The sequence below is a fragment of the Oncorhynchus gorbuscha genome, linkage group LG25, assembly GCF_021184085.1.
Source record: "Oncorhynchus gorbuscha isolate QuinsamMale2020 ecotype Even-year linkage group LG25, OgorEven_v1.0, whole genome shotgun sequence".
Lineage (NCBI taxonomy): Eukaryota > Metazoa > Chordata > Actinopteri > Salmoniformes > Salmonidae > Oncorhynchus > Oncorhynchus gorbuscha.
Window position 1 is genome coordinate 26,504,622 of NC_060197.1, and position 23,025 is coordinate 26,527,646.

The following is a 23,025-nucleotide window of genomic DNA, read 5'->3' on the forward strand; positions in this document are numbered from 1 at the left end:
ACAAGTCTCTGTGGTGCAATTGGTTGGTGAGTTTGACTCTTAATTTAAAAGTTGGTGATTTGAGCCCACCCAGGAATGCTGTCTCTCTGTTTCTAGTGATATGGAAGACCTTCCTGGCCTTACAGTAAGCTTGCTTTTGACCTGCTGTGTTTCCTGTTGTCACATGTGATTGGTGTGTTGTTGAACATGAAAGATGACAAGTTGCTATACCTACTGGTAAAATGGCTGTCAATGGTCTCTGATCTTCTGTTACTCAATAGCTTGATCATTCTGTGTTCTCCAAGGAACATATAATTTATTCTTATTAATCTGGATAGTATGACAACGTAAATGATGTCAATCTGGCATGAATAACCTTAGCATTTATATTTATCTCGCGAGAAGGACAATGTTTGTCCAGTGTGTTTGTGTGTATATGTACGCCTATACGCCATGAAAGTGACTAGCCACTTCATCATTCTTCCAGAGTCAGTCCCCTTATTATTTTGAATGGCTTGGCGATTATATATTACATTTGTGAAAATGCAGTTGTTTAAAATATATATTTATCAGAATATATTTGAGATTGTGGCTGAATTTACTCCTGCCAGATGCCTTTCAATATAATGTTGCGCTGACGAACATTGCGCTACATTTTTGCCCTTTTAAGGCCATTCAAAAAGCTAACAAATATTAGAAAACTACAGGTCTACTTCCTTGAAAATGTTGCTGCACCTTCGATGCACGTTAACACAACCATTGGAACAAAGTGTTGTTGTTTCGTAAACTCCATGTACAGTTGGATGAGAGCACAAATGGCCAGCGATCAAGCGTCAGGGTCAAATACACCACAAGTCTCTGTGGCGCAATTGGTTAGCGCGTTAGACTGTTAATCTAAAGGTTGGTGGTTCGAGCCCACCCAGGGACGACAGTTCTCAGTTTGTTGTGCTCCATGATGTGGATATGACAAGTCTCTGTGGTGCAATTGGTTGGTGAGTTTGACTCTTAATTTAAAAGTTGGTGATTTGAGCCCACCCAGGAATGCTGTCTCTTCTGTTTCTAGTGATATGGAAGACCTTCCTGGCCTTACAGTAAGCTTGCTTTTGACCTGCTGTGTTTCCTGTTGTCACATGTGATTGGTGTGTTGTTGAACATGAAAGATGACAAGTTGCTATACCTACTGGTAAAATGGCTGTCAATGGTCTCTGATCTTCTGTTACTCAATAGCTTGATCATTCTGTGTTCTCCAAGGAACATATAATTTATTCTTATTAATCTGGATAGTATGACAACGTAAATGATGTCAATCTGGCATGAATAACCTTAGCATTTATATTTATCTCGCGAGAAGGACAATGTTTGTCCAGTGTGTTTGTGTGTGTATGTACGCCTATACGCCATGAAAGTGACTAGCCACTTCATCATTCTTCCAGAGTCAGTCCCCTTATTATTTTGAATGGCCTTGGCGATTATATATTACATTTGTGAAAATGCAGTTGTTTAAAATATATATTTATCAGAATATATTTGAGATTGTGGCTGAATTTACTCCTGCCAGATGCCTTTCAATATAATGTTGCGCTGACGAACATTGCGCTACATTTTTGCCCTTTTAAGGCCATTCAAAAAGCTAACAAATATTAGAAAACTACAGGTCTACTTCCTTGAAAATGTTGCTGCACCTTCGATGCACGTTAACACAACCATTGGAACAAAGTGTTGTTGTTTCGTAAACTCCATGTACAGTTGGATGAGAGCACAAATGGCCAGCGATCAAGCGTCAGGGTCAAATACACCACAAGTCTCTCTGGCGCAATTGCAATTGGTTAGCGCGTTAGACTGTTAATCTAAAGGTTGGTGGTTCGAGCCCACCCAGGGACGACAGTTCTCAGTTTGTTGTGCTCCATGATGTGGATATGACAAGTCTCTGTGGTGCAATTGGTTGGTGAGTTTGACTCTTAATTTAAAAGTTGGTGATTTGAGCCCACCCAGGGATGCTGTCCTTCTGTTTCTAGTGATATGGAAGACCTTCCTGGCCTTACAGTAAGCTTGCTTTTGACCTGCTGTGTTTCCTGTTGTCACATGTGATTGGTGTGTTGTTGAACATGAAAGATGACAAGTTGCTATACCTACTGGTAAAATGGCTGTCAATGGTCTCTGATCTTCTGTTACTCAATAGCTTGATCATTCTGTGTTCTCCAAGGAACATATAATTTATTCTTATTAATCTGGATAGTATGACAACGTAAATGATGTCAATCTGGCATGAATAACCTTAGCATTTATATTTATCTCGCGAGAAGGACAATGTTTGTCCAGTGTGTTTGTGTGTGTATGTACGCCTATACGCCATGAAAGTGACTAGCCACTTCATCATTCTTCCAGAGTCAGTCCCCTTATTATTTTGAATGGGCTTGGCGATTATATATTACATTTGTGAAAATGCAGTTGTTTAAAATATATATTTATCAGAATATATTTGAGATTGTGGCTGAATTTACTCCTGCCAGATGCCTTTCAATATAATGTTGCGCTGACGAACATTGCGCTACATTTTTGCCCTTTTAAGGCCATTCAAAAAGCTAACAAATATTAGAAAACTACAGGTCTACTTCCTTGAAAATGTTGCTGCACCTTCGATGCACGTTAACACAACCATTGGAACAAAGTGTTGTTGTTTCGTAAACTCCATGTACAGTTGGATGAGAGCACAAATGGCCAGCGATCAAGCGTCAGGGTCAAATACACCACAAGTCTCTGTGGCGCAATTGGTTAGCGCGTTAGACTGTTAATCTAAAGGTTGGTGGTTCGAGCCCACCCAGGGACGACAGTTCTCAGTTTGTTGTGCTCCATGATGTGGATATGACAAGTCTCTGTGGTGCAATTGGTTGGTGAGTTTGACTCTTAATTTAAAAGTTGGTGATTTGAGCCCACCCAGGAATGCTGTCTCTCTGTTTCTAGTGATATGGAAGACCTTCCTGGCCTTACAGTAAGCTTGCTTTTGACCTGCTGTGTTTCCTGTTGTCACATGTGATTGGTGTGTTGTTGAACATGAAAGATGACAAGTTGCTATACCTACTGGTAAAATGGCTGTCAATGGTCTCTGATCTTCTGTTACTCAATAGCTTGATCATTCTGTGTTCTCCAAGGAACATATAATTTATTCTTATTAATCTGGATAGTATGACAACGTAAATGATGTCAATCTGGCATGAATAACCTTAGCATTTATATTTATCTCGCGAGAAGGACAATGTTTGTCCAGTGTGTTTGTGTGTATATGTACGCCTATACGCCATGAAAGTGACTAGCCACTTCATCATTCTTCCAGAGTCAGTCCCCTTATTATTTTGAATGGGCTTGGCGATTATATATTACATTTGTGAAAATGCAGTTGTTTAAAATATATATTTATCAGAATATATTTGAGATTGTGGCTGAATTTACTCCTGCCAGATGCCTTTCAATATAATGTTGCGCTGACGAACATTGCGCTACATTTTTGCCCTTTTAAGGCCATTCAAAAAGCTAACAAATATTAGAAAACTACAGGTCTACTTCCTTGAAAATGTTGCTGCACCTTCGATGCACGTTAACACAACCATTGGAACAAAGTGTTGTTGTTTCGTAAACTCCATGTACAGTTGGATGAGAGCACAAATGGCCAGCGATCAAGCGTCAGGGTCAAATACACCACAAGTCTCTGTGGCGCAATTGGTTAGCGCGTTAGACTGTTAATCTAAAGGTTGGTGGTTCGAGCCCACCCAGGGACGACAGTTCTCAGTTTGTTGTGCTCCATGATGTGGATATGACAAGTCTCTGTGGTGCAATTGGTTGGTGAGTTTGACTCTTAATTTAAAAGTTGGTGATTTGAGCCCACCCAGGGATGCTGTCTCTTCTGTTTCTAGTGATATGGAAGACCTTCCTGGCCTTACAGTAAGCTTGCTTTTGACCTGCTGTGTTTCCTGTTGTCACATGTGATTGGTGTGTTGTTGAACATGAAAGATGACAAGTTGCTATACCTACTGGTAAAATGGCTGTCAATGGTCTCTGATCTTCTGTTACTCAATAGCTTGATCATTCTGTGTTCTCCAAGGAACATATAATTTATTCTTATTAATCTGGATAGTATGACAACGTAAATGATGTCAATCTGGCATGAATAACCTTAGCATTTATATTTATCTCGCGAGAAGGACAATGTTTGTCCAGTGTGTTTGTGTGTGTATGTACGCCTATACGCCATGAAAGTGACTAGCCACTTCATCATTCTTCCAGAGTCAGTCCCCTTATTATTTTGAATGGGCTTGGCGATTATATATTACATTTGTGAAAATGCAGTTGTTTAAAATATATATTTATCAGAATATATTTGAGATTGTGGCTGAATTTACTCCTGCCAGATGCCTTTCAATATAATGTTGCGCTGACGAACATTGCGCTACATTTTTGCCCTTTTAAGGCCATTCAAAAAGCTAACAAATATTAGAAAACTACAGGTCTACTTCCTTGAAAATGTTGCTGCACCTTCGATGCACGTTAACACAACCATTGGAACAAAGTGTTGTTGTTTCGTAAACTCCATGTACAGTTGGATGAGAGCACAAATGGCCAGCGATCAAGCGTCAGGGTCAAATACACCACAAGTCTCTGTGGCGCAATTGGTTAGCGCGTTAGACTGTTAATCTAAAGGTTGGTGGTTCGAGCCCACCCAGGGACGACAGTTCTCAGTTTGTTGTGCTCCATGATGTGGATATGACAAGTCTCTGTGGTGCAATTGGTTGGTGAGTTTGACTCTTAATTTAAAAGTTGGTGATTTGAGCCCACCCAGGAATGCTGTCTCTCTGTTTCTAGTGATATGGAAGACCTTCCTGGCCTTACAGTAAGCTTGCTTTTGACCTGCTGTGTTTCCTGTTGTCACATGTGATTGGTGTGTTGTTGAACATGAAAGATGACAAGTTGCTATACCTACTGGTAAAATGGCTGTCAATGGTCTCTGATCTTCTGTTACTCAATAGCTTGATCATTCTGTGTTCTCCAAGGAACATATAATTTATTCTTATTAATCTGGATAGTATGACAACGTAAATGATGTCAATCTGGCATGAATAACCTTAGCATTTATATTTATCTCGCGAGAAGGACAATGTTTGTCCAGTGTGTTTGTGTGTATATGTACGCCTATACGCCATGAAAGTGACTAGCCACTTCATCATTCTTCCAGAGTCAGTCCCCTTATTATTTTGAATGGGCTTGGCGATTATATATTACATTTGTGAAAATGCAGTTGTTTAAAATATATATTTATCAGAATATATTTGAGATTGTGGCTGAATTTACTCCTGCCAGATGCCTTTCAATATAATGTTGCGCTGACGAACATTGCGCTACATTTTTGCCCTTTTAAGGCCATTCAAAAAGCTAACAAATATTAGAAAACTACAGGTCTACTTCCTTGAAAATGTTGCTGCACCTTCGATGCACGTTAACACAACCATTGGAACAAAGTGTTGTTGTTTCGTAAACTCCATGTACAGTTGGATGAGAGCACAAATGGCCAGCGATCAAGCGTCAGGGTCAAATACACCACAAGTCTCTGTGGCGCAATTGGTTAGCGCGTTAGACTGTTAATCTAAAGGTTGGTGGTTCGAGCCCACCCAGGGACGACAGTTCTCAGTTTGTTGTGCTCCATGATGTGGATATGACAAGTCTCTGTGGTGCAATTGGTTGGTGAGTTTGACTCTTAATTTAAAAGTTGGTGATTTGAGCCCACCCAGGGATGCTGTCTTCTGTTTCTAGTGATATGGAAGACCTTCCTGGCCTTACAGTAAGCTTGCTTTTGACCTGCTGTGTTTCCTGTTGTCACATGTGATTGGTGTGTTGTTGAACATGAAAGATGACAAGTTGCTATACCTACTGGTAAAATGGCTGTCAATGGTCTCTGATCTTCTGTTACTCAATAGCTTGATCATTCTGTGTTCTCCAAGGAACATATAATTTATTCTTATTAATCTGGATAGTATGACAACGTAAATGATGTCAATCTGGCATGAATAACCTTAGCATTTATATTTATCTCGCGAGAAGGACAATGTTTGTCCAGTGTGTTTGTGTGTATATGTACGCCTATACGCCATGAAAGTGACTAGCCACTTCATCATTCTTCCAGAGTCAGTCCCCTTATTATTTTGAATAGGCTTGGCGATTATATATTACATTTGTGAAAATGCAGTTGTTTAAAATATATATTTATCAGAATATATTTGAGATTGTGGCTGAATTTACTCCTGCCAGATGCCTTTCAATATAATGTTGCGCTGACGAACATTGCGCTACATTTTTGCCCTTTTAAGGCCATTCAAAAAGCTAACAAATATTAGAAAACTACAGGTCTACTTCCTTGAAAATGTTGCTGCACCTTCGATGCACGTTAACACAACCATTGGAACAAAGTGTTGTTGTTTCGTAAACTCCATGTACAGTTGGATGAGAGCACAAATGGCCAGCGATCAAGCGTCAGGGTCAAATACACCACAAGTCTCTGTGGCGCAATTGGTTAGCGCGTTAGACTGTTAATCTAAAGGTTGGTGGTTCGAGCCCACCCAGGGACGACAGTTCTCAGTTTGTTGTGCTCCATGATGTGGATATGACAAGTCTCTGTGGTGCAATTGGTTGGTGAGTTTGACTCTTAATTTAAAAGTTGGTGATTTGAGCCCACCCAGGGATGCTGTCCTTCTGTTTCTAGTGATATGGAAGACCTTCCTGGCCTTACAGTAAGCTTGCTTTTGACCTGCTGTGTTTCCTGTTGTCACATGTGATTGGTGTGTTGTTGAACATGAAAGATGACAAGTTGCTATACCTACTGGTAAAATGGCTGTCAATGGTCTCTGATCTTCTGTTACTCAATAGCTTGATCATTCTGTGTTCTCCAAGGAACATATAATTTATTCTTATTAATCTGGATAGTATGACAACGTAAATGATGTCAATCTGGCATGAATAACCTTAGCATTTATATTTATCTCGCGAGAAGGACAATGTTTGTCCAGTGTGTTTGTGTGTGTATGTACGCCTATACGCCATGAAAGTGACTAGCCACTTCATCATTCTTCCAGAGTCAGTCCCCTTATTATTTTGAATGGGCTTGGCGATTATATATTACATTTGTGAAAATGCAGTTGTTTAAAATATATATTTATCAGAATATATTTGAGATTGTGGCTGAATTTACTCCTGCCAGATGCCTTTCAATATAATGTTGCGCTGACGAACATTGCGCTACATTTTTGCCCTTTTAAGGCCATTCAAAAAGCTAACAAATATTAGAAAACTACAGGTCTACTTCCTTGAAAATGTTGCTGCACCTTCGATGCACGTTAACACAACCATTGGAACAAAGTGTTGTTGTTTCGTAAACTCCATGTACAGTTGGATGAGAGCACAAATGGCCAGCGATCAAGCGTCAGGGTCAAATACACCACAAGTCTCTGTGGCGCAATTGGTTAGCGCGTTAGACTGTTAATCTAAAGGTTGGTGGTTTTGAGCCCACCCAGGGACGACAGTTCTCAGTTTGTTGTGCTCCATGATGTGGATATGACAAGTCTCTGTGGTGCAATTGGTTGGTGAGTTTGACTCTTAATTTAAAAGTTGGTGATTTGAGCCCACCCAGGAATGCTGTCTCTCTGTTTCTAGTGATATGGAAGACCTTCCTGGCCTTACAGTAAGCTTGCTTTTGACCTGCTGTGTTTCCTGTTGTCACATGTGATTGGTGTGTTGTTGAACATGAAAGATGACAAGTTGCTATACCTACTGGTAAAATGGCTGTCAATGGTCTCTGATCTTCTGTTACTCAATAGCTTGATCATTCTGTGTTCTCCAAGGAACATATAATTTATTCTTATTAATCTGGATAGTATGACAACGTAAATGATGTCAATCTGGCATGAATAACCTTAGCATTTATATTTATCTCGCGAGAAGGACAATGTTTGTCCAGTGTGTTTGTGTGTATATGTACGCCTATACGCCATGAAAGTGACTAGCCACTTCATCATTCTTCCAGAGTCAGTCCCCTTATTATTTTGAATGGGCTTGGCGATTATATATTACATTTGTGAAAATGCAGTTGTTTAAAATATATATTTATCAGAATATATTTGAGATTGTGGCTGAATTTACTCCTGCCAGATGCCTTTCAATATAATGTTGCGCTGACGAACATTGCGCTACATTTTTGCCCTTTTAAGGCCATTCAAAAAGCTAACAAATATTAGAAAACTACAGGTCTACTTCCTTGAAAATGTTGCTGCACCTTCGATGCACGTTAACACAACCATTGGAACAAAGTGTTGTTGTTTCGTAAACTCCATGTACAGTTGGATGAGAGCACAAATGGCCAGCGATCAAGCGTCAGGGTCAAATACACCACAAGTCTCTGTGGCGCAATTGGTTAGCGCGTTAGACTGTTAATCTAAAGGTTGGTGGTTCGAGCCCACCCAGGGACGACAGTTCTCAGTTTGTTGTGCTCCATGATGTGGATATGACAAGTCTCTGTGGTGCAATTGGTTGGTGAGTTTGACTCTTAATTTAAAAGTTGGTGATTTGAGCCCACCCAGGGATGCTGTCCTTCTGTTTCTAGTGATATGGAAGACCTTCCTGGCCTTACAGTAAGCTTGCTTTTGACCTGCTGTGTTTCCTGTTGTCACATGTGATTGGTGTGTTGTTGAACATGAAAGATGACAAGTTGCTATACCTACTGGTAAAATGGCTGTCAATGGTCTCTGATCTTCTGTTACTCAATAGCTTGATCATTCTGTGTTCTCCAAGGAACATATAATTTATTCTTATTAATCTGGATAGTATGACAACGTAAATGATGTCAATCTGGCATGAATAACCTTAGCATTTATATTTATCTCGCGAGAAGGACAATGTTTGTCCAGTGTGTTTGTGTGTGTATGTACGCCTATACGCCATGAAAGTGACTAGCCACTTCATCATTCTTCCAGAGTCAGTCCCCTTATTATTTTGAATGGGCTTGGCGATTATATATTACATTTGTGAAAATGCAGTTGTTTAAAATATATATTTATCAGAATATATTTGAGATTGTGGCTGAATTTACTCCTGCCAGATGCCTTTCAATATAATGTTGCGCTGACGAACATTGCGCTACATTTTTGCCCTTTTAAGGCCATTCAAAAAGCTAACAAATATTAGAAAACTACAGGTCTACTTCCTTGAAAATGTTGCTGCACCTTCGATGCACGTTAACACAACCATTGGAACAAAGTGTTGTTGTTTCGTAAACTCCATGTACAGTTGGATGAGAGCACAAATGGCCAGCGATCAAGCGTCAGGGTCAAATACACCACAAGTCTCTGTGGCGCAATTGGTTAGCGCGTTAGACTGTTAATCTAAAGGTTGGTGGTTCGAGCCCACCCAGGGACGACAGTTCTCAGTTTGTTGTGCTCCATGATGTGGATATGACAAGTCTCTGTGGTGCAATTGGTTGGTGAGTTTGACTCTTAATTTAAAAGTTGGTGATTTGAGCCCACCCAGGAATGCTGTCTCTCTGTTTCTAGTGATATGGAAGACCTTCCTGGCCTTACAGTAAGCTTGCTTTTGACCTGCTGTGTTTCCTGTTGTCACATGTGATTGGTGTGTTGTTGAACATGAAAGATGACAAGTTGCTATACCTACTGGTAAAATGGCTGTCAATGGTCTCTGATCTTCTGTTACTCAATAGCTTGATCATTCTGTGTTCTCCAAGGAACATATAATTTATTCTTATTAATCTGGATAGTATGACAACGTAAATGATGTCAATCTGGCATGAATAACCTTAGCATTTATATTTATCTCGCGAGAAGGACAATGTTTGTCCAGTGTGTTTGTGTGTATATGTACGCCTATACGCCATGAAAGTGACTAGCCACTTCATCATTCTTCCAGAGTCAGTCCCCTTATTATTTTGAATAGGCTTGGCGATTATATATTACATTTGTGAAAATGCAGTTGTTTAAAATATATATTTATCAGAATATATTTGAGATTGTGGCTGAATTTACTCCTGCCAGATGCCTTTCAATATAATGTTGCGCTGACGAACATTGCGCTACATTTTTGCCCTTTTAAGGCCATTCAAAAAGCTAACAAATATTAGAAAACTACAGGTCTACTTCCTTGAAAATGTTGCTGCACCTTCGATGCACGTTAACACAACCATTGGAACAAAGTGTTGTTGTTTCGTAAACTCCATGTACAGTTGGATGAGAGCACAAATGGCCAGCGATCAAGCGTCAGGGTCAAATACACCACAAGTCTCTGTGGCGCAATTGGTTAGCGCGTTAGACTGTTAATCTAAAGGTTGGTGGTTCGAGCCCACCCAGGGACGACAGTTCTCAGTTTGTTGTGCTCCATGATGTGGATATGACAAGTCTCTGTGGTGCAATTGGTTGGTGAGTTTGACTCTTAATTTAAAAGTTGGTGATTTGAGCCCACCCAGGATGCTGTCTTCTGTTTCTAGTGATATGGAAGACCTTCCTGGCCTTACAGTAAGCTTGCTTTTGACCTGCTGTGTTTCCTGTTGTCACATGTGATTGGTGTGTTGTTGAACATGAAAGATGACAAGTTGCTATACCTACTGGTAAAATGGCTGTCAATGGTCTCTGATCTTCTGTTACTCAATAGCTTGATCATTCTGTGTTCTCCAAGGAACATATAATTTATTCTTATTAATCTGGATAGTATGACAACGTAAATGATGTCAATCTGGCATGAATAACCTTAGCATTTATATTTATCTCGCGAGAAGGACAATGTTTGTCCAGTGTGTTTGTGTGTATATGTACGCCTATACGCCATGAAAGTGACTAGCCACTTCATCATTCTTCCAGAGTCAGTCCCCTTATTATTTTGAATGGGCTTGGCGATTATATATTACATTTGTGAAAATGCAGTTGTTTAAAATATATATTTATCAGAATATATTTGAGATTGTGGCTGAATTTACTCCTGCCAGATGCCTTTCAATATAATGTTGCGCTGACGAACATTGCGCTACATTTTTGCCCTTTTAAGGCCATTCAAAAAGCTAACAAATATTAGAAAACTACAGGTCTACTTCCTTGAAAATGTTGCTGCACCTTCGATGCACGTTAACACAACCATTGGAACAAAGTGTTGTTGTTTCGTAAACTCCATGTACAGTTGGATGAGAGCACAAATGGCCAGCGATCAAGCGTCAGGGTCAGGGATACACCACAAGTCTCTGTGGCGCAATTGGTTAGCGCGTTAGACTGTTAATCTAAAGGTTGGTGGTTCGAGCCCACCCAGGGACGACAGTTCTCAGTTTGTTGTGCTCCATGATGTGGATATGACAAGTCTCTGTGGTGCAATTGGTTGGTGAGTTTGACTCTTAATTTAAAAGTTGGTGATTTGAGCCCACCCAGGAATGCTGTCTCTTTCTGTTTCTAGTGATATGGAAGACCTTCCTGGCCTTACAGTAAGCTTGCTTTTGACCTGCTGTGTTTCCTGTTGTCACATGTGATTGGTGTGTTGTTGAACATGAAAGATGACAAGTTGCTATACCTACTGGTAAAATGGCTGTCAATGGTCTCTGATCTTCTGTTACTCAATAGCTTGATCATTCTGTGTTCTCCAAGGAACATATAATTTATTCTTATTAATCTGGATAGTATGACAACGTAAATGATGTCAATCTGGCATGAATAACCTTAGCATTTATATTTATCTCGCGAGAAGGACAATGTTTGTCCAGTGTGTTTGTGTGTATATGTACGCCTATACGCCATGAAAGTGACTAGCCACTTCATCATTCTTCCAGAGTCAGTCCCCTTATTATTTTGAATAGGCTTGGCGATTATATATTACATTTGTGAAAATGCAGTTGTTTAAAATATATATTTATCAGAATATATTTGAGATTGTGGCTGAATTTACTCCTGCCAGATGCCTTTCAATATAATGTTGCGCTGACGAACATTGCGCTACATTTTTGCCCTTTTAAGGCCATTCAAAAAGCTAACAAATATTAGAAAACTACAGGTCTACTTCCTTGAAAATGTTGCTGCACCTTCGATGCACGTTAACACAACCATTGGAACAAAGTGTTGTTGTTTCGTAAACTCCATGTACAGTTGGATGAGAGCACAAATGGCCAGCGATCAAGCGTCAGGGTCAAATACACCACAAGTCTCTGTGGCGCAATTGGTTAGCGCGTTAGACTGTTAATCTAAAGGTTGGTGGTTCGAGCCCACCCAGGGACGACAGTTCTCAGTTTGTTGTGCTCCATGATGTGGATATGACAAGTCTCTGTGGTGCAATTGGTTGGTGAGTTTGACTCTTAATTTAAAAGTTGGTGATTTGAGCCCACCCAGGGATGCTGTCCTTCTGTTTCTAGTGATATGGAAGACCTTCCTGGCCTTACAGTAAGCTTGCTTTTGACCTGCTGTGTTTCCTGTTGTCACATGTGATTGGTGTGTTGTTGAACATGAAAGATGACAAGTTGCTATACCTACTGGTAAAATGGCTGTCAATGGTCTCTGATCTTCTGTTACTCAATAGCTTGATCATTCTGTGTTCTCCAAGGAACATATAATTTATTCTTATTAATCTGGATAGTATGACAACGTAAATGATGTCAATCTGGCATGAATAACCTTAGCATTTATATTTATCTCGCGAGAAGGACAATGTTTGTCCAGTGTGTTTGTGTGTATATGTACGCCTATACGCCATGAAAGTGACTAGCCACTTCATCATTCTTCCAGAGTCAGTCCCCTTATTATTTTGAATGGCTTGGCGATTATATATTACATTTGTGAAAATGCAGTTGTTTAAAATATATATTTATCAGAATATATTTGAGATTGTGGCTGAATTTACTCCTGCCAGATGCCTTTCAATATAATGTTGCGCTGACGAACATTGCGCTACATTTTTGCCCTTTTAAGGCCATTCAAAAAGCTAACAAATATTAGAAAACTACAGGTCTACTTCCTTGAAAATGTTGCTGCACCTTCGATGCACGTTAACACAACCATTGGAACAAAGTGTTGTTGTTTCGTAAACTCCATGTACAGTTGAATGAGAGCACAAATGGCCAGCGATCAAGCGTCAGGGTCAAATACACCACAAGTCTCTGTGGCGCAATTGGTTACCGCGTTAGACTGTTAATCTAAAGGTTGGTGGTTGAGCCCACCCAGGAACGACAGTTCTCAGTTTGTTGTGCTCCATGATGTGGATATGACAAGTCTCTGTGGTGCAATTGGTTGGTGAGTTTGACTCTTAATTTAAAAGTTGGTGATTTGAGCCCACCCAGGAATGCTGTCTCTCTGTTTCTAGTGATATGGAAGACCTTCCTGGCCTTACAGTAAGCTTGCTTTTGACCTGCTGTGTTTCCTGTTGTCACATGTGATTGGTGTGTTGTTGAACATGAAAGATGACAAGTTGCTATACCTACTGGTAAAATGGCTGTCAATGGTCTCTGATCTTCTGTTACTCAATAGCTTGATCATTCTGTGTTCTCCAAGGAACATATAATTTATTCTTATTAATCTGGATAGTATGACAACGTAAATGATGTCAATCTGGCATGAATAACCTTAGCATTTATAGTTATCTCGCGAGAAGGACAATGTTTGTCCAGTGTGTTTGTGTGTATATGTACGCCTATACGCCATGAAAGTGACTTGCCACTTCATCATTCTTCCAGAGTCAGTCCCCTTATTATTTTGAATAGTCTTGGCGATTATATATTACATTTGTGAAAATGCAGTTGTTTAAAATATATATTTATCAGAATATATTTGAGATTGTGGCTGAATTTACTCCTGCCAGATGCCTTTCAATATAATGTTGCGCTGACGAACATTGCGCTACATTTTTGCCCTTTTAAGGCCATTCAAAAAGCTAACAAATATTAGAAAACTACAGGTCTACTTCCTTGAAAATGTTGCTGCACCTTCGATGCACGTTAACACAACCATTGGAACAAAGTGTTGTTGTTTCGTAAACTCCATGTACATTTGGATGAGAGCACAAATGGCCAGTGATCAAGCGTCAGGGTCAAATACACCACAAGTCTCTGTGGCGCAATTGGTTAGCGCGTTAGACTGTTAATCTAAAGGTTGGTGGTTCGAGCCCACCCAGGGACGACAGTTCTCAGTTTGTTGTGCTCCATGATGTGGATATGACAAGTCTCTGTGGTGCAATTGGTTGGTGAGTTAGACTGTTAATTTAAAAGTTGTTGATTTGAGCCCACCCAGTGATGCTGTATTTCTAGTGATATGGAAGACCTTCCTGGCCTTACAGTAAGCTTGCTTTTGACCTGCTGTGTTTCCTGTTGTCACATGTGATTTGTGTGTTGTTGAACATGAAAGATGACAAGTTGCTATACCTACTGGTAAAATGGCTGTCAATGGTCTCTGATCTTCTGTTACTCAATAGCTTGATCATTCTGTGTTCTCCAAGGAACATATAATTTATTCTTATTAATCTGGATAGTATGACAACGTAAATGATGTCAATCTGGTATGAATAACCTTAGCATTTATAGTTATCTCGCGAGAAGGACAATGTTGGTCCAGTGTGTTTGTGTGTATATGTACGCCTATACGCCATGAAAGTGACTTGCCACTTCATCATTCTTCCAGAGTCAGTCCCCTTATTATTTTGAATAGGCTTGGCGATTATATATTACATTTGTGAAAATGCAGTTGTTTAAAATATATATTTATCAGAATATATTTGAGATTGTGGCTGAATTTACTCCTGCCAGATGCCTTTTAATATAATGTTGCGCTGACGAACATTGCGCTACATTTTTGCCCTTTTAATGCCATTCAAAAAGCTAACAAACATTAAAAAACTACAGGTCTACTTCCTTGAAAATGTTGCTGCACTTTTGATGCACGTTAACACAACCATTGGAACAAAGTGTTGTTGTTTCGTAAACTCCATGTACAGTTGGATGAGAGCACAAATGGCCAGCGATCAAGCGTCAGGGTCAAATACACCACAAGTCTCTGTGGCGCAATTGGTTACCGCGTTAGACTGTTAATCTAAAGGTTGGTGGTTTGAGCCCACCCAGGGATGACAGTTCTCAGTTTGTTGGGCTCCATGATGTGGATGTGACATCCTAGACCTGCAATGAGATTCCTTTTATTTTGCCCTGCTGATGGTCAATGCCAACACAAGCCTCTCTAGTGCAATCAGTTAGCATTTTTGACTGTCAATCTAAAGGTTGGTGCTTTGACACCACCCAGGGATCATTTTTCTGATGGTGACCCTTCCTGAATTGAGACTTTGGCCTGCTGAGGGAGTTTGACGTTAGACTGTTAATTTAAAAGTTGGTGATTTGAGCCCACCCAGGGATGCTGTCTTTCTGTTTCTAGTGATATGGAAGACCTTCCTGGCCTTACAGTAAGCTTGCTTTTGACCTGCTGTGTTTCCTGTTGTCACATGTGATTGGTGTGTTGTTGAACATGAAAGATGACAAGTTGCTATACCTACTGGTAAAATGGCTGTCAATGGTCTCTGATCTTCTGTTACTCAATAGCTTGATCATTCTGTGTTCTCCAATGAACATGTAATTTATTTGTATTAATCTGGCTAGTTGCCAACAACGTAAATGATGTCAATCTGACATGAATAACCTTAGCATTTATATTAATCTCGCGAGAAGGACAATGTTGGTCCAGTGTGTTTGTGTGTATATGTACGCCTATACGCCATGAAAGTGACTAGCCACTTCATCATTCTTCCGGAGTCAGTCCCCTAATTATTTTGAATGGGCTTGGCGATTATATATTACATTTGTGAAAATGCAGTTGTTTAGAATATATATTTATCAGAATATATTTGTGATTGCGGCTGAATTTACTCCTGCCAGATGCCTTTTAATATAATGTTGCGCTGACGAACATTGCGCTACATCTTTGCCCTTTTAAGGCCATTCAAAAAGCTAACAAGCATTAGAAAACTACAGATCTACTTCCTTGAAAATGTTGCTGCACGTTAACACAACCATTGGAACAAAGTGTTGTTGTTTCGTAACATTGCATGTTAGAGGAGAATTAACGTTGCATATGTTAGAGGAGAATTAACGTTGCATGTTAGGAGAATTAACTTTGCATGTTAGAGGAGAATTAACGTTGCATGTTAGAGGAAAATTAACGTTGCATGTTAGAGGAGAATTAACGTTGCATGTTAGAGGAGAATTAACGTTTCATGTTGGAGGAGAAATAACGTTGCATGTTAGAGGAGAATTAACGTTGCATGTTAGGAGAATTAACGTTGCATGTTAGAGGAGAATTAACGTTGCATGTTAGAGGAGAATTAACATTGCATGTTAAAGGAGAATTAACATTGCATGTTAAAGGAGAATTAACGTTGCATGTTAGAGGAGAATTAACATTGCATGTTAAAGGAGAATTAACATTGCATGTTAGAGGAGAATTAACATTGCATGTTAGAGGAGAATTAACGTTGCATGTTAGAGGAGAATTAACGTTGCATGTTAGGTTAGGAAAGTTTTAGGCTTAAGTTTAGCTAAAATGCTGCAGTTGTCCCCGACACAACTCGAACATGTAACTTTTAGCCTGTAGCTGTATTCCATCTAGCCACAGCTGTAGATGCCATCAGTACCCAAACCTGTAACTCAGGACCTGAAGCAAGGATATGCATATCCTTGATATTATTTGAAAATAAACACTTTGAGGTTTGTGAAAATGTGAAATTAATGTCGGAGAATGTAACACATTTGACCTGGTAAAAGATAAAGAAAAAAAACATGCTTTAAAAAAAAATCATCTTTGAAATTCAAAGGAAAGCCATAATGTACTATTCCAGGTTAGGCTCAATTTAGATATTGGCCACTAGATGGCAGCGGTTTATGCGCATAGTTTTAGACTGATTCAATGAACCATTGCAGTTCTGTTCAAAATGTTATATCAAGACTGCCCAAATGTGTCTAATTGGTTTATTCATACATTTTCAAGTTCATAACTGTGCCCTCTTCAAACAATAGCATATTATTCTGCCACTGTAATAGCTACTGTAAATTGGACAGTGCAGTTAGCTTAACAAGAATTTAAGTTAAGTTTTCTGCCCATATCAGATATATCTATGTCATGGCAAATGATCTTGTTACTTACAACCTCATGCTAATCACATTAGCCTACATTAGCTCAACCGTCCTGGGGGGGGGGATACCGATCCTGTAAAGTTGAACAAGATTAAATAAGGAAAACTCCACTGAACTGTTTAAAAGAATAGAGTGTGTGAATTGGTTGCCATAACTGACATGTTTAGAATGACCCTGAGTGTCTGGCTGAAGAGCTCTGCTGATATGCGCTGTGAATGGATTTTGTCTATATATCCAATAAACTCAGTTTCATATTACATTTTAATTCTTGAATGTTTATGCTTTATAAAGTCTGTAAGTCCTATAGACATTACCGTGTTTACATTTAAATACGTCTTGCAGTTCCTTCTTGTATTTATGTCATATTTAATGAACCAGGAACAGCCCTGGACATTTTGGTTTACTTCTGAACAGTTGCAACGGATGTTACTTCAACAGTATTGCCAGTCCCTTTATGGTGATCGATGGGAAATAAAAACACAACACAAAACTTCATATAGTAATATAGTTTTCCTTTTTTATTTATTCCAAGGTGGGACTTTAACTTTGAAGGATTGTGTGGAAGCAAGCTCTTGTAGCGGGTGATAGAATAGAGGGAAAACAGGAGGAAGGGATAATAGAGAAGACAGAAGAGAAAGAATCCCCGCAAAGGGGAGTTACTGGTTCTGTCGCTGTCCTAAATGACACCCTGTTCCCTCCGTAGTGCACTTGGCGACTTCGGATCAAGTCAAAACTAGTGCAGGACATAGGGAATTGGGTGCAGATTTGAGGATTGCCCACTGTCATTAGAATACCCTTGCTCACTTCATGTCTGACATTCTCAGGTTCTGTTTTAAACATGTCATGTTCCAGGCCAATTACATTGCAAATGGTTGAGTGCCACCTCATCAACTGTACAGTCAGGCATCAGATTGCTATACCATATGATGCGGTTAGCTGATATGTTTAACACGTATCCAGGCGTTGTGAGATCTGGCAGCCGTCTGCGGTGTGGTCAGCCTGGAACGCAGCCATCCTCTTATTGAACTGGACCACAACCTAAAAGCTTCCTTGCATAGATAGTTAGGCTACACACCGAGTCCAAGATGGCACCCTATAACCTATGTAGTGCACTACTTTTGACTGGAGCCTATGGGGAATAGGGTGCCATTTTGGATGAAGCCTGGGCCTAGCTTTGTTTCACCATACCTGGACACAGGGTTCCTGAGTCCATATTCCTTTATCTCCAGAACATTACCTGATTTCCTTCTCTCTCGCTCTTTTTCACTACTCAACACCTCTACCTGTCTCTCGCTCCTCTCAAAATGCACAGCAAGCAGACAACCTCAATATGGTTTCATTGGACATGATATGAAATAGTATATGTAAAATATTACATATTATATCATTCTATTGGTGTAGTCATATACCTGGTACAGATGATGGAGTGATGATCGAGGGATGAGACAGAGGAGAGAGGTGACCGACACGCTTCATTCTGGCCATAACAGTTATTATACTCCTTTCTCTTTGATTCCTCCAATCAAAATTATCCTTCCTGTCAGCATCCTCACCCTATCCTCCAATCAAAAATAATTATTCCTGTCAGTGTCCTCACCCCTCTAAACAAGTTGATCAGAGATCAGGGGTTAACTTAACTACCTTTTACCCACAATTCACTGCTCTCTTCTGATGGCAACCCTATACTCTCTGAAATACCAAATTACAACATTATGAAAGTATTGGGACAACATTACACGTTTCTGTGGAAAGAGAGGGGTGTTTGCATGGAGACGGGGAGCTGCTATAAAGGATTTGTGTGTTGGGGGGGGGGGATTCAACCATTCAACATGGACAGCATTTCTACTACAAACAGAGCATGCATCTGCATCAATACACAACCAACCAACCAGTATTTCATTGTTTTCTTTTAAACCCTTCCAAATAATAGGAATTGTAATATTATTTGAGGAGGCGAGGTATAGGGCTGGGGAGTGTGCAAGGGGAAAAGAGGAGAGGGGAAGGGAAGGGGTAACTACAACATCTCTCTGTACAGGAGGGAGAGGATGGAGGGAAGAAAGAGCAGGAGGCGTTTTACAAGTCGCTCTCTCCAGAGAGGAGAGGGAAAATGAAGGGAAGACGAGAGGAGGGGGAAAGGGGGTTTACAAGTCGCTCTCTCCATACAGGAGAGGGGGTTTTACAAGTCGCTCTCTCCATAGAGTGCGCTGGAGAAAGAGATGTAGTCGAGGGCTCCGGCTGGGCCGTCGGCTCCAATGTACCTGGTCACAGAGATACATTATATTACCAGAGAGGTCTAATGTACCTGGTCATAGAGATACATTATATTACTAGAGAGGTCTAATGTACCTGGTCATAGAGATACATTATATTACTAGAAAGGTCTAATGTACCTGGTCATAGAGATACATTATATTACTAGAGAGGTCTAATGTACCTGGTCATAGAGATACATTATATTACTAGAGAGGTCTAATGTACCTGGTAATAGAGATACATTATATTACTAGAGTGGCCTGTGTCCCTGGTCTTAGAGATACATTGTATTACTAAAGTGGACTGTGTCATAGCCACACACTTGTATAGGTTACACAGTTGTACACGTGTGACACAGGACAAATATAAGCACCCCCTATTTGACCTTTGTAATTCTGTGTACCTGGTCATGCGGCTGATGCAGTACTCAGCCTGCTCTGCGGGCAGCTCTCTGCGCAGCTCATCAACCGTGATGTAGGCCTGGGAGAGAGGAGGTATTTATTTATTTCATTTCTATGTATTTATTTAATTGCATTTACCAGGTTGTCCCACAGATGTGAAAATACCTATTTTTCAAGGGAGATCTGGCCATATTAAAATGTTCTAGCTCACCTTGTCGGAGGCCAGGATCTTAAAGGAAGCCATGACCTGGTCAGCGGTGTCTGTCTCGGCCGTCTCACGGGTCATGAAGTCGATGAAGGCCTGGAAGGTGACCACGCCTGTGTTGTTTGAATCCACCAAGGTCATGATGCGGGCAAACTCCACCTCACCCTATTGGACAACATGTTACAGTAGATTAGAACACCCTCACCCTATTGGACAGCATGTTACAATAGATTAGAACATCTCACCCTATTGGACAACACGTTAGAGTAGGTTATTTTCATATCATTGTTGAGGAGAACATGTTTTGAAACTTTTAGTGTAAAAACAGATGCCATTCATACTATAACCGTATACAACCAGATAGAGCGCCGTCATTTTGAATAAAGGGACTGAGAAGAAATGAAGGTGAGGTCACTTCCTGTTGGTGGCTAGGCTACTCACCAGATCGTAACCCATGGAGATGAGACAGGCACGGAAGTCGTCGGGGTCCATCATGCCGTTTCTCTTCTGCAAAAGAGAGAGGGAGAACACAAGCATCGGTTTTTATGATGTGGACATGTGATCAATTAACGATGCAGTGATGCAATGACCAACGATTATGTGAAGGTGACACCCTAGCCTAGAGGCACCGTCCCTCCGTGTGGAGGAACAACTACGATGGCAAGAAATCACAGACGATTCCAAATTCACACTTACAGTCAGTGTATTCAACTATGGGAGGTAAAAAATCATCACATATCACTGTGTCATTGCAAGTAAGACCTTCTTCAAAATAGTCGCTTTCTGTCAAATCTGAGCCAGGAAGTAAAAAGACAAGTGGAGGAAATGCAAGTACAATAATATATTATATATATATATATATTTCTTTACCCTGTCGAAGTGATTGAAGGAGGCTCTGAACTCGTTGAGCTGCTCCTGGCTGATGCCCTTGGCATCGCGGGTCAGAATCTGGTTCTCCACCTCGTTGATGGTGCGGGCGATGGTGGTCAGCAGCTGCTCCCAGCCCACACGGATATGCTGCAGAGGGAGAGAGGGAACGAGGGAGCGGAGAGTCACAAGCTTGACGTAATAACTGCGTGCTCGGAATTTGGGACCAAATACTAAACTTTTCAGTACTTTAATGCACTATAAGTGACACCTTATGACACATTCAAAAGGGGAACTAGATACATTAAGTGCACTAACTTCTAAATGGTAGAACTGATATGTATCAAAATACCCAAAAATTAAAGGCGACATTCTGTACTGTCGCCTCATATAAAACATTTGATCTCAAATCCAATATGTTGGAGTATAGAGACAAATTAAACGTTTTAGCTTCACTGTCCAAATAGGGGAGTATATGATATTTAACCTAAGTCTAGGATATAAGATACTTTACTTCCCTGGTATAGTTGTGTGTTTTTTGTGTAGTTGTGTGTTGTACAGTTGTGTTTTTTGTAGTTGTGTGTTGTCCAGTTGTGAGTTGTATTACCTCCATGGTGTAGTTGGTGTGTTTGTTGTCAAAGATGAGGGACTCCTGGCTGAGCTGGTGGTCTCCCTCCAGTTTGTCGATGTTACACTTGTAGTTGATAATGTTTTGTTCATACTGCTTGAGATTGTTCATCTGTTCCTCTAGAGAACCGGCGATGTCCACAGACACATGACCAATCTCCTGTAGAGGGAGAGAGAGGGGGTGGAGAAAAAGGAGGTAGTGAGAACTGAGAAGTGGGAATGGATGACAGTTCAGGCTTCCGTATTCATAAAGCGTCAAAGAGTGCTGATCTAGGATCAGATATAGAATCTAGGATTAGGTCCATTAATTATAATCTGAAAGGCAAAAGTGATCCTAGATCAGCTCTCCTACTCTGACCCATAAGTGTAGGCACAGTAGATGTTGCGAACCTCTGCGTGTTTGGGGTTCGGAGACCCTGCCGCTGCCTAGCCTGGGTACCAGTCTGTTTGTGCTAACGTTTCACTTCTCGCCATACCAAACATGGCATAATGACATGGGAGTACAATGAGTGGAATGAGGATTTCACAAAAGAGGATTTCAAACTCGTAGGACCGTGTAGCTCTATAGCTCAGTGGTCACCAACCGGTCAAACGCAACGATAAAGCCTTGCGTTCCTTATTTGTATTTGTTTCGTGCTGTTGTCAGTAGGTGCACTTCGTTCAGCAGCCCTAGCACCGGGAAGACAAATTGTTCCCATTTTGAAAAATGTTATGTATCTGAAGGTAGAACTCCGCCTACCCGGCAGGCCCAGAGATCAAAATCAAGTGCACCTATAGGCCTACCTCTGGCCAATCAGAAAGCTCAGATCACCGTGTCTGCACAGTTTCCTCGAGCCATGTACTGTCAAAAGAAGTCTCGAATGCACAATACAGTTGACACCGTGGGATTTAAAAACGTTTAAAACCATGACTAGAGCGACTCAATGAATACAGCAAAGAGATGCTGCTTTTATGACTAACTTCATGTCTAAGTTGTTAATCGGCACTGTCGACAGTTTGTTCAACACTTCCAGAAGCCAGAAAATGCACATTCTCCCTACTTCCACTCACGCTGCAACCAGTACTGCAGCTGCAACAAATGAGTACAGCAAAGTGTTCCGCTAAAGCTTGCGTTGTTGTCATTAGCGGCTTTTGTCTTTTCTAACATCGAGGAATATTTCACTTTCTCTGGTCAATAGGTGTAACAACACGAATTGGCGCACGGGGCAGAACTAATGCGGTGCGACTTGAGTTTCGCCATCAGCTGGAAGACTGTGTCCCCTCTTCTCAGCGGAGGGAGAGCTGAGGGACAGATGAGTCCAGTACAACAACAAAAAATTATATATATTATTATTATTATCCTCAATTAGCTGTGCCTCAACAGTAATACAAGTTATATTTCAAAGTGGTCTGAGAAGAACAACATTGGCAGGGTAATTCCAGCATAGCCAATCTGCAGTGATAATGTATTGGGTCTATAACCAACTGCAGAAACCTCATTGCTACAGAACTGTTTTTAATTGGTTAATGTTGCGTATGCTTAC

At 40.5% G+C, this 23,025-nt stretch overlaps 1 protein-coding gene and 15 non-coding genes across 16 annotated transcripts in view; 15 read left to right on the top strand and 1 right to left on the bottom strand.

Moving 5' to 3' along the window:
• The first annotated feature begins 833 nt into the window (after positions 1 to 833).
• trnan-guu lies at positions 834 to 907 on the top strand. The gene has a single exon. It is a non-coding gene; the product is annotated as a tRNA-Asn (tRNA).
• An 873-nt stretch (positions 908 to 1,780) lies between these two features.
• On the top strand, positions 1,781 to 1,860 carry trnan-guu. Its single transcript has one exon. It is a non-coding gene; the product is annotated as a tRNA-Asn (tRNA).
• An 872-nt stretch (positions 1,861 to 2,732) lies between these two features.
• On the top strand, positions 2,733 to 2,806 carry trnan-guu. The gene has a single exon. It is a non-coding gene; the product is annotated as a tRNA-Asn (tRNA).
• An 872-nt stretch (positions 2,807 to 3,678) lies between these two features.
• Positions 3,679 to 3,752, top strand: trnan-guu. The gene has a single exon. It is a non-coding gene; the product is annotated as a tRNA-Asn (tRNA).
• Positions 3,753 to 4,625: 873 nt separating this feature from the next.
• Positions 4,626 to 4,699, top strand: trnan-guu. Its single transcript has one exon. It is a non-coding gene; the product is annotated as a tRNA-Asn (tRNA).
• An 872-nt stretch (positions 4,700 to 5,571) lies between these two features.
• trnan-guu lies at positions 5,572 to 5,645 on the top strand. Its single transcript has one exon. It is a non-coding gene; the product is annotated as a tRNA-Asn (tRNA).
• An 871-nt stretch (positions 5,646 to 6,516) lies between these two features.
• trnan-guu lies at positions 6,517 to 6,590 on the top strand. The gene has a single exon. It is a non-coding gene; the product is annotated as a tRNA-Asn (tRNA).
• Positions 6,591 to 7,462: 872 nt separating this feature from the next.
• trnan-guu lies at positions 7,463 to 7,537 on the top strand. The gene has a single exon. It is a non-coding gene; the product is annotated as a tRNA-Asn (tRNA).
• Positions 7,538 to 8,409: 872 nt separating this feature from the next.
• Positions 8,410 to 8,483, top strand: trnan-guu. The gene has a single exon. It is a non-coding gene; the product is annotated as a tRNA-Asn (tRNA).
• An 872-nt stretch (positions 8,484 to 9,355) lies between these two features.
• On the top strand, positions 9,356 to 9,429 carry trnan-guu. The gene has a single exon. It is a non-coding gene; the product is annotated as a tRNA-Asn (tRNA).
• Positions 9,430 to 10,301: 872 nt separating this feature from the next.
• On the top strand, positions 10,302 to 10,375 carry trnan-guu. The gene has a single exon. It is a non-coding gene; the product is annotated as a tRNA-Asn (tRNA).
• Positions 10,376 to 11,247: 872 nt separating this feature from the next.
• On the top strand, positions 11,248 to 11,321 carry trnan-guu. The gene has a single exon. It is a non-coding gene; the product is annotated as a tRNA-Asn (tRNA).
• Positions 11,322 to 12,195: 874 nt separating this feature from the next.
• On the top strand, positions 12,196 to 12,269 carry trnan-guu. The gene has a single exon. It is a non-coding gene; the product is annotated as a tRNA-Asn (tRNA).
• A 1,816-nt stretch (positions 12,270 to 14,085) lies between these two features.
• Positions 14,086 to 14,159, top strand: trnan-guu. Its single transcript has one exon. It is a non-coding gene; the product is annotated as a tRNA-Asn (tRNA).
• An 866-nt stretch (positions 14,160 to 15,025) lies between these two features.
• On the top strand, positions 15,026 to 15,099 carry trnan-guu. The gene has a single exon. It is a non-coding gene; the product is annotated as a tRNA-Asn (tRNA).
• Positions 15,100 to 17,644: 2,545 nt separating this feature from the next.
• Positions 17,645 to 23,025, bottom strand: part of LOC124013951 (alpha-actinin-3-like) — a 36,505-nt gene continuing 31,124 nt past the window's right edge. The window contains exons 17-22 of the mRNA XM_046328534.1: positions 21,483 to 21,662; positions 20,879 to 21,025; positions 20,450 to 20,515; positions 20,015 to 20,173; positions 19,806 to 19,882; positions 17,645 to 19,407 (exon numbers count right to left, since the gene is read on the bottom strand). Coding sequence (XP_046184490.1) covers positions 19,326 to 19,407; positions 19,806 to 19,882; positions 20,015 to 20,173; positions 20,450 to 20,515; positions 20,879 to 21,025; positions 21,483 to 21,662 — 711 coding nt within the window. The 3' untranslated portion in view covers positions 17,645 to 19,325. The remainder of the gene's footprint in view (positions 19,408 to 19,805; positions 19,883 to 20,014; positions 20,174 to 20,449; positions 20,516 to 20,878; positions 21,026 to 21,482; positions 21,663 to 23,025) is intronic.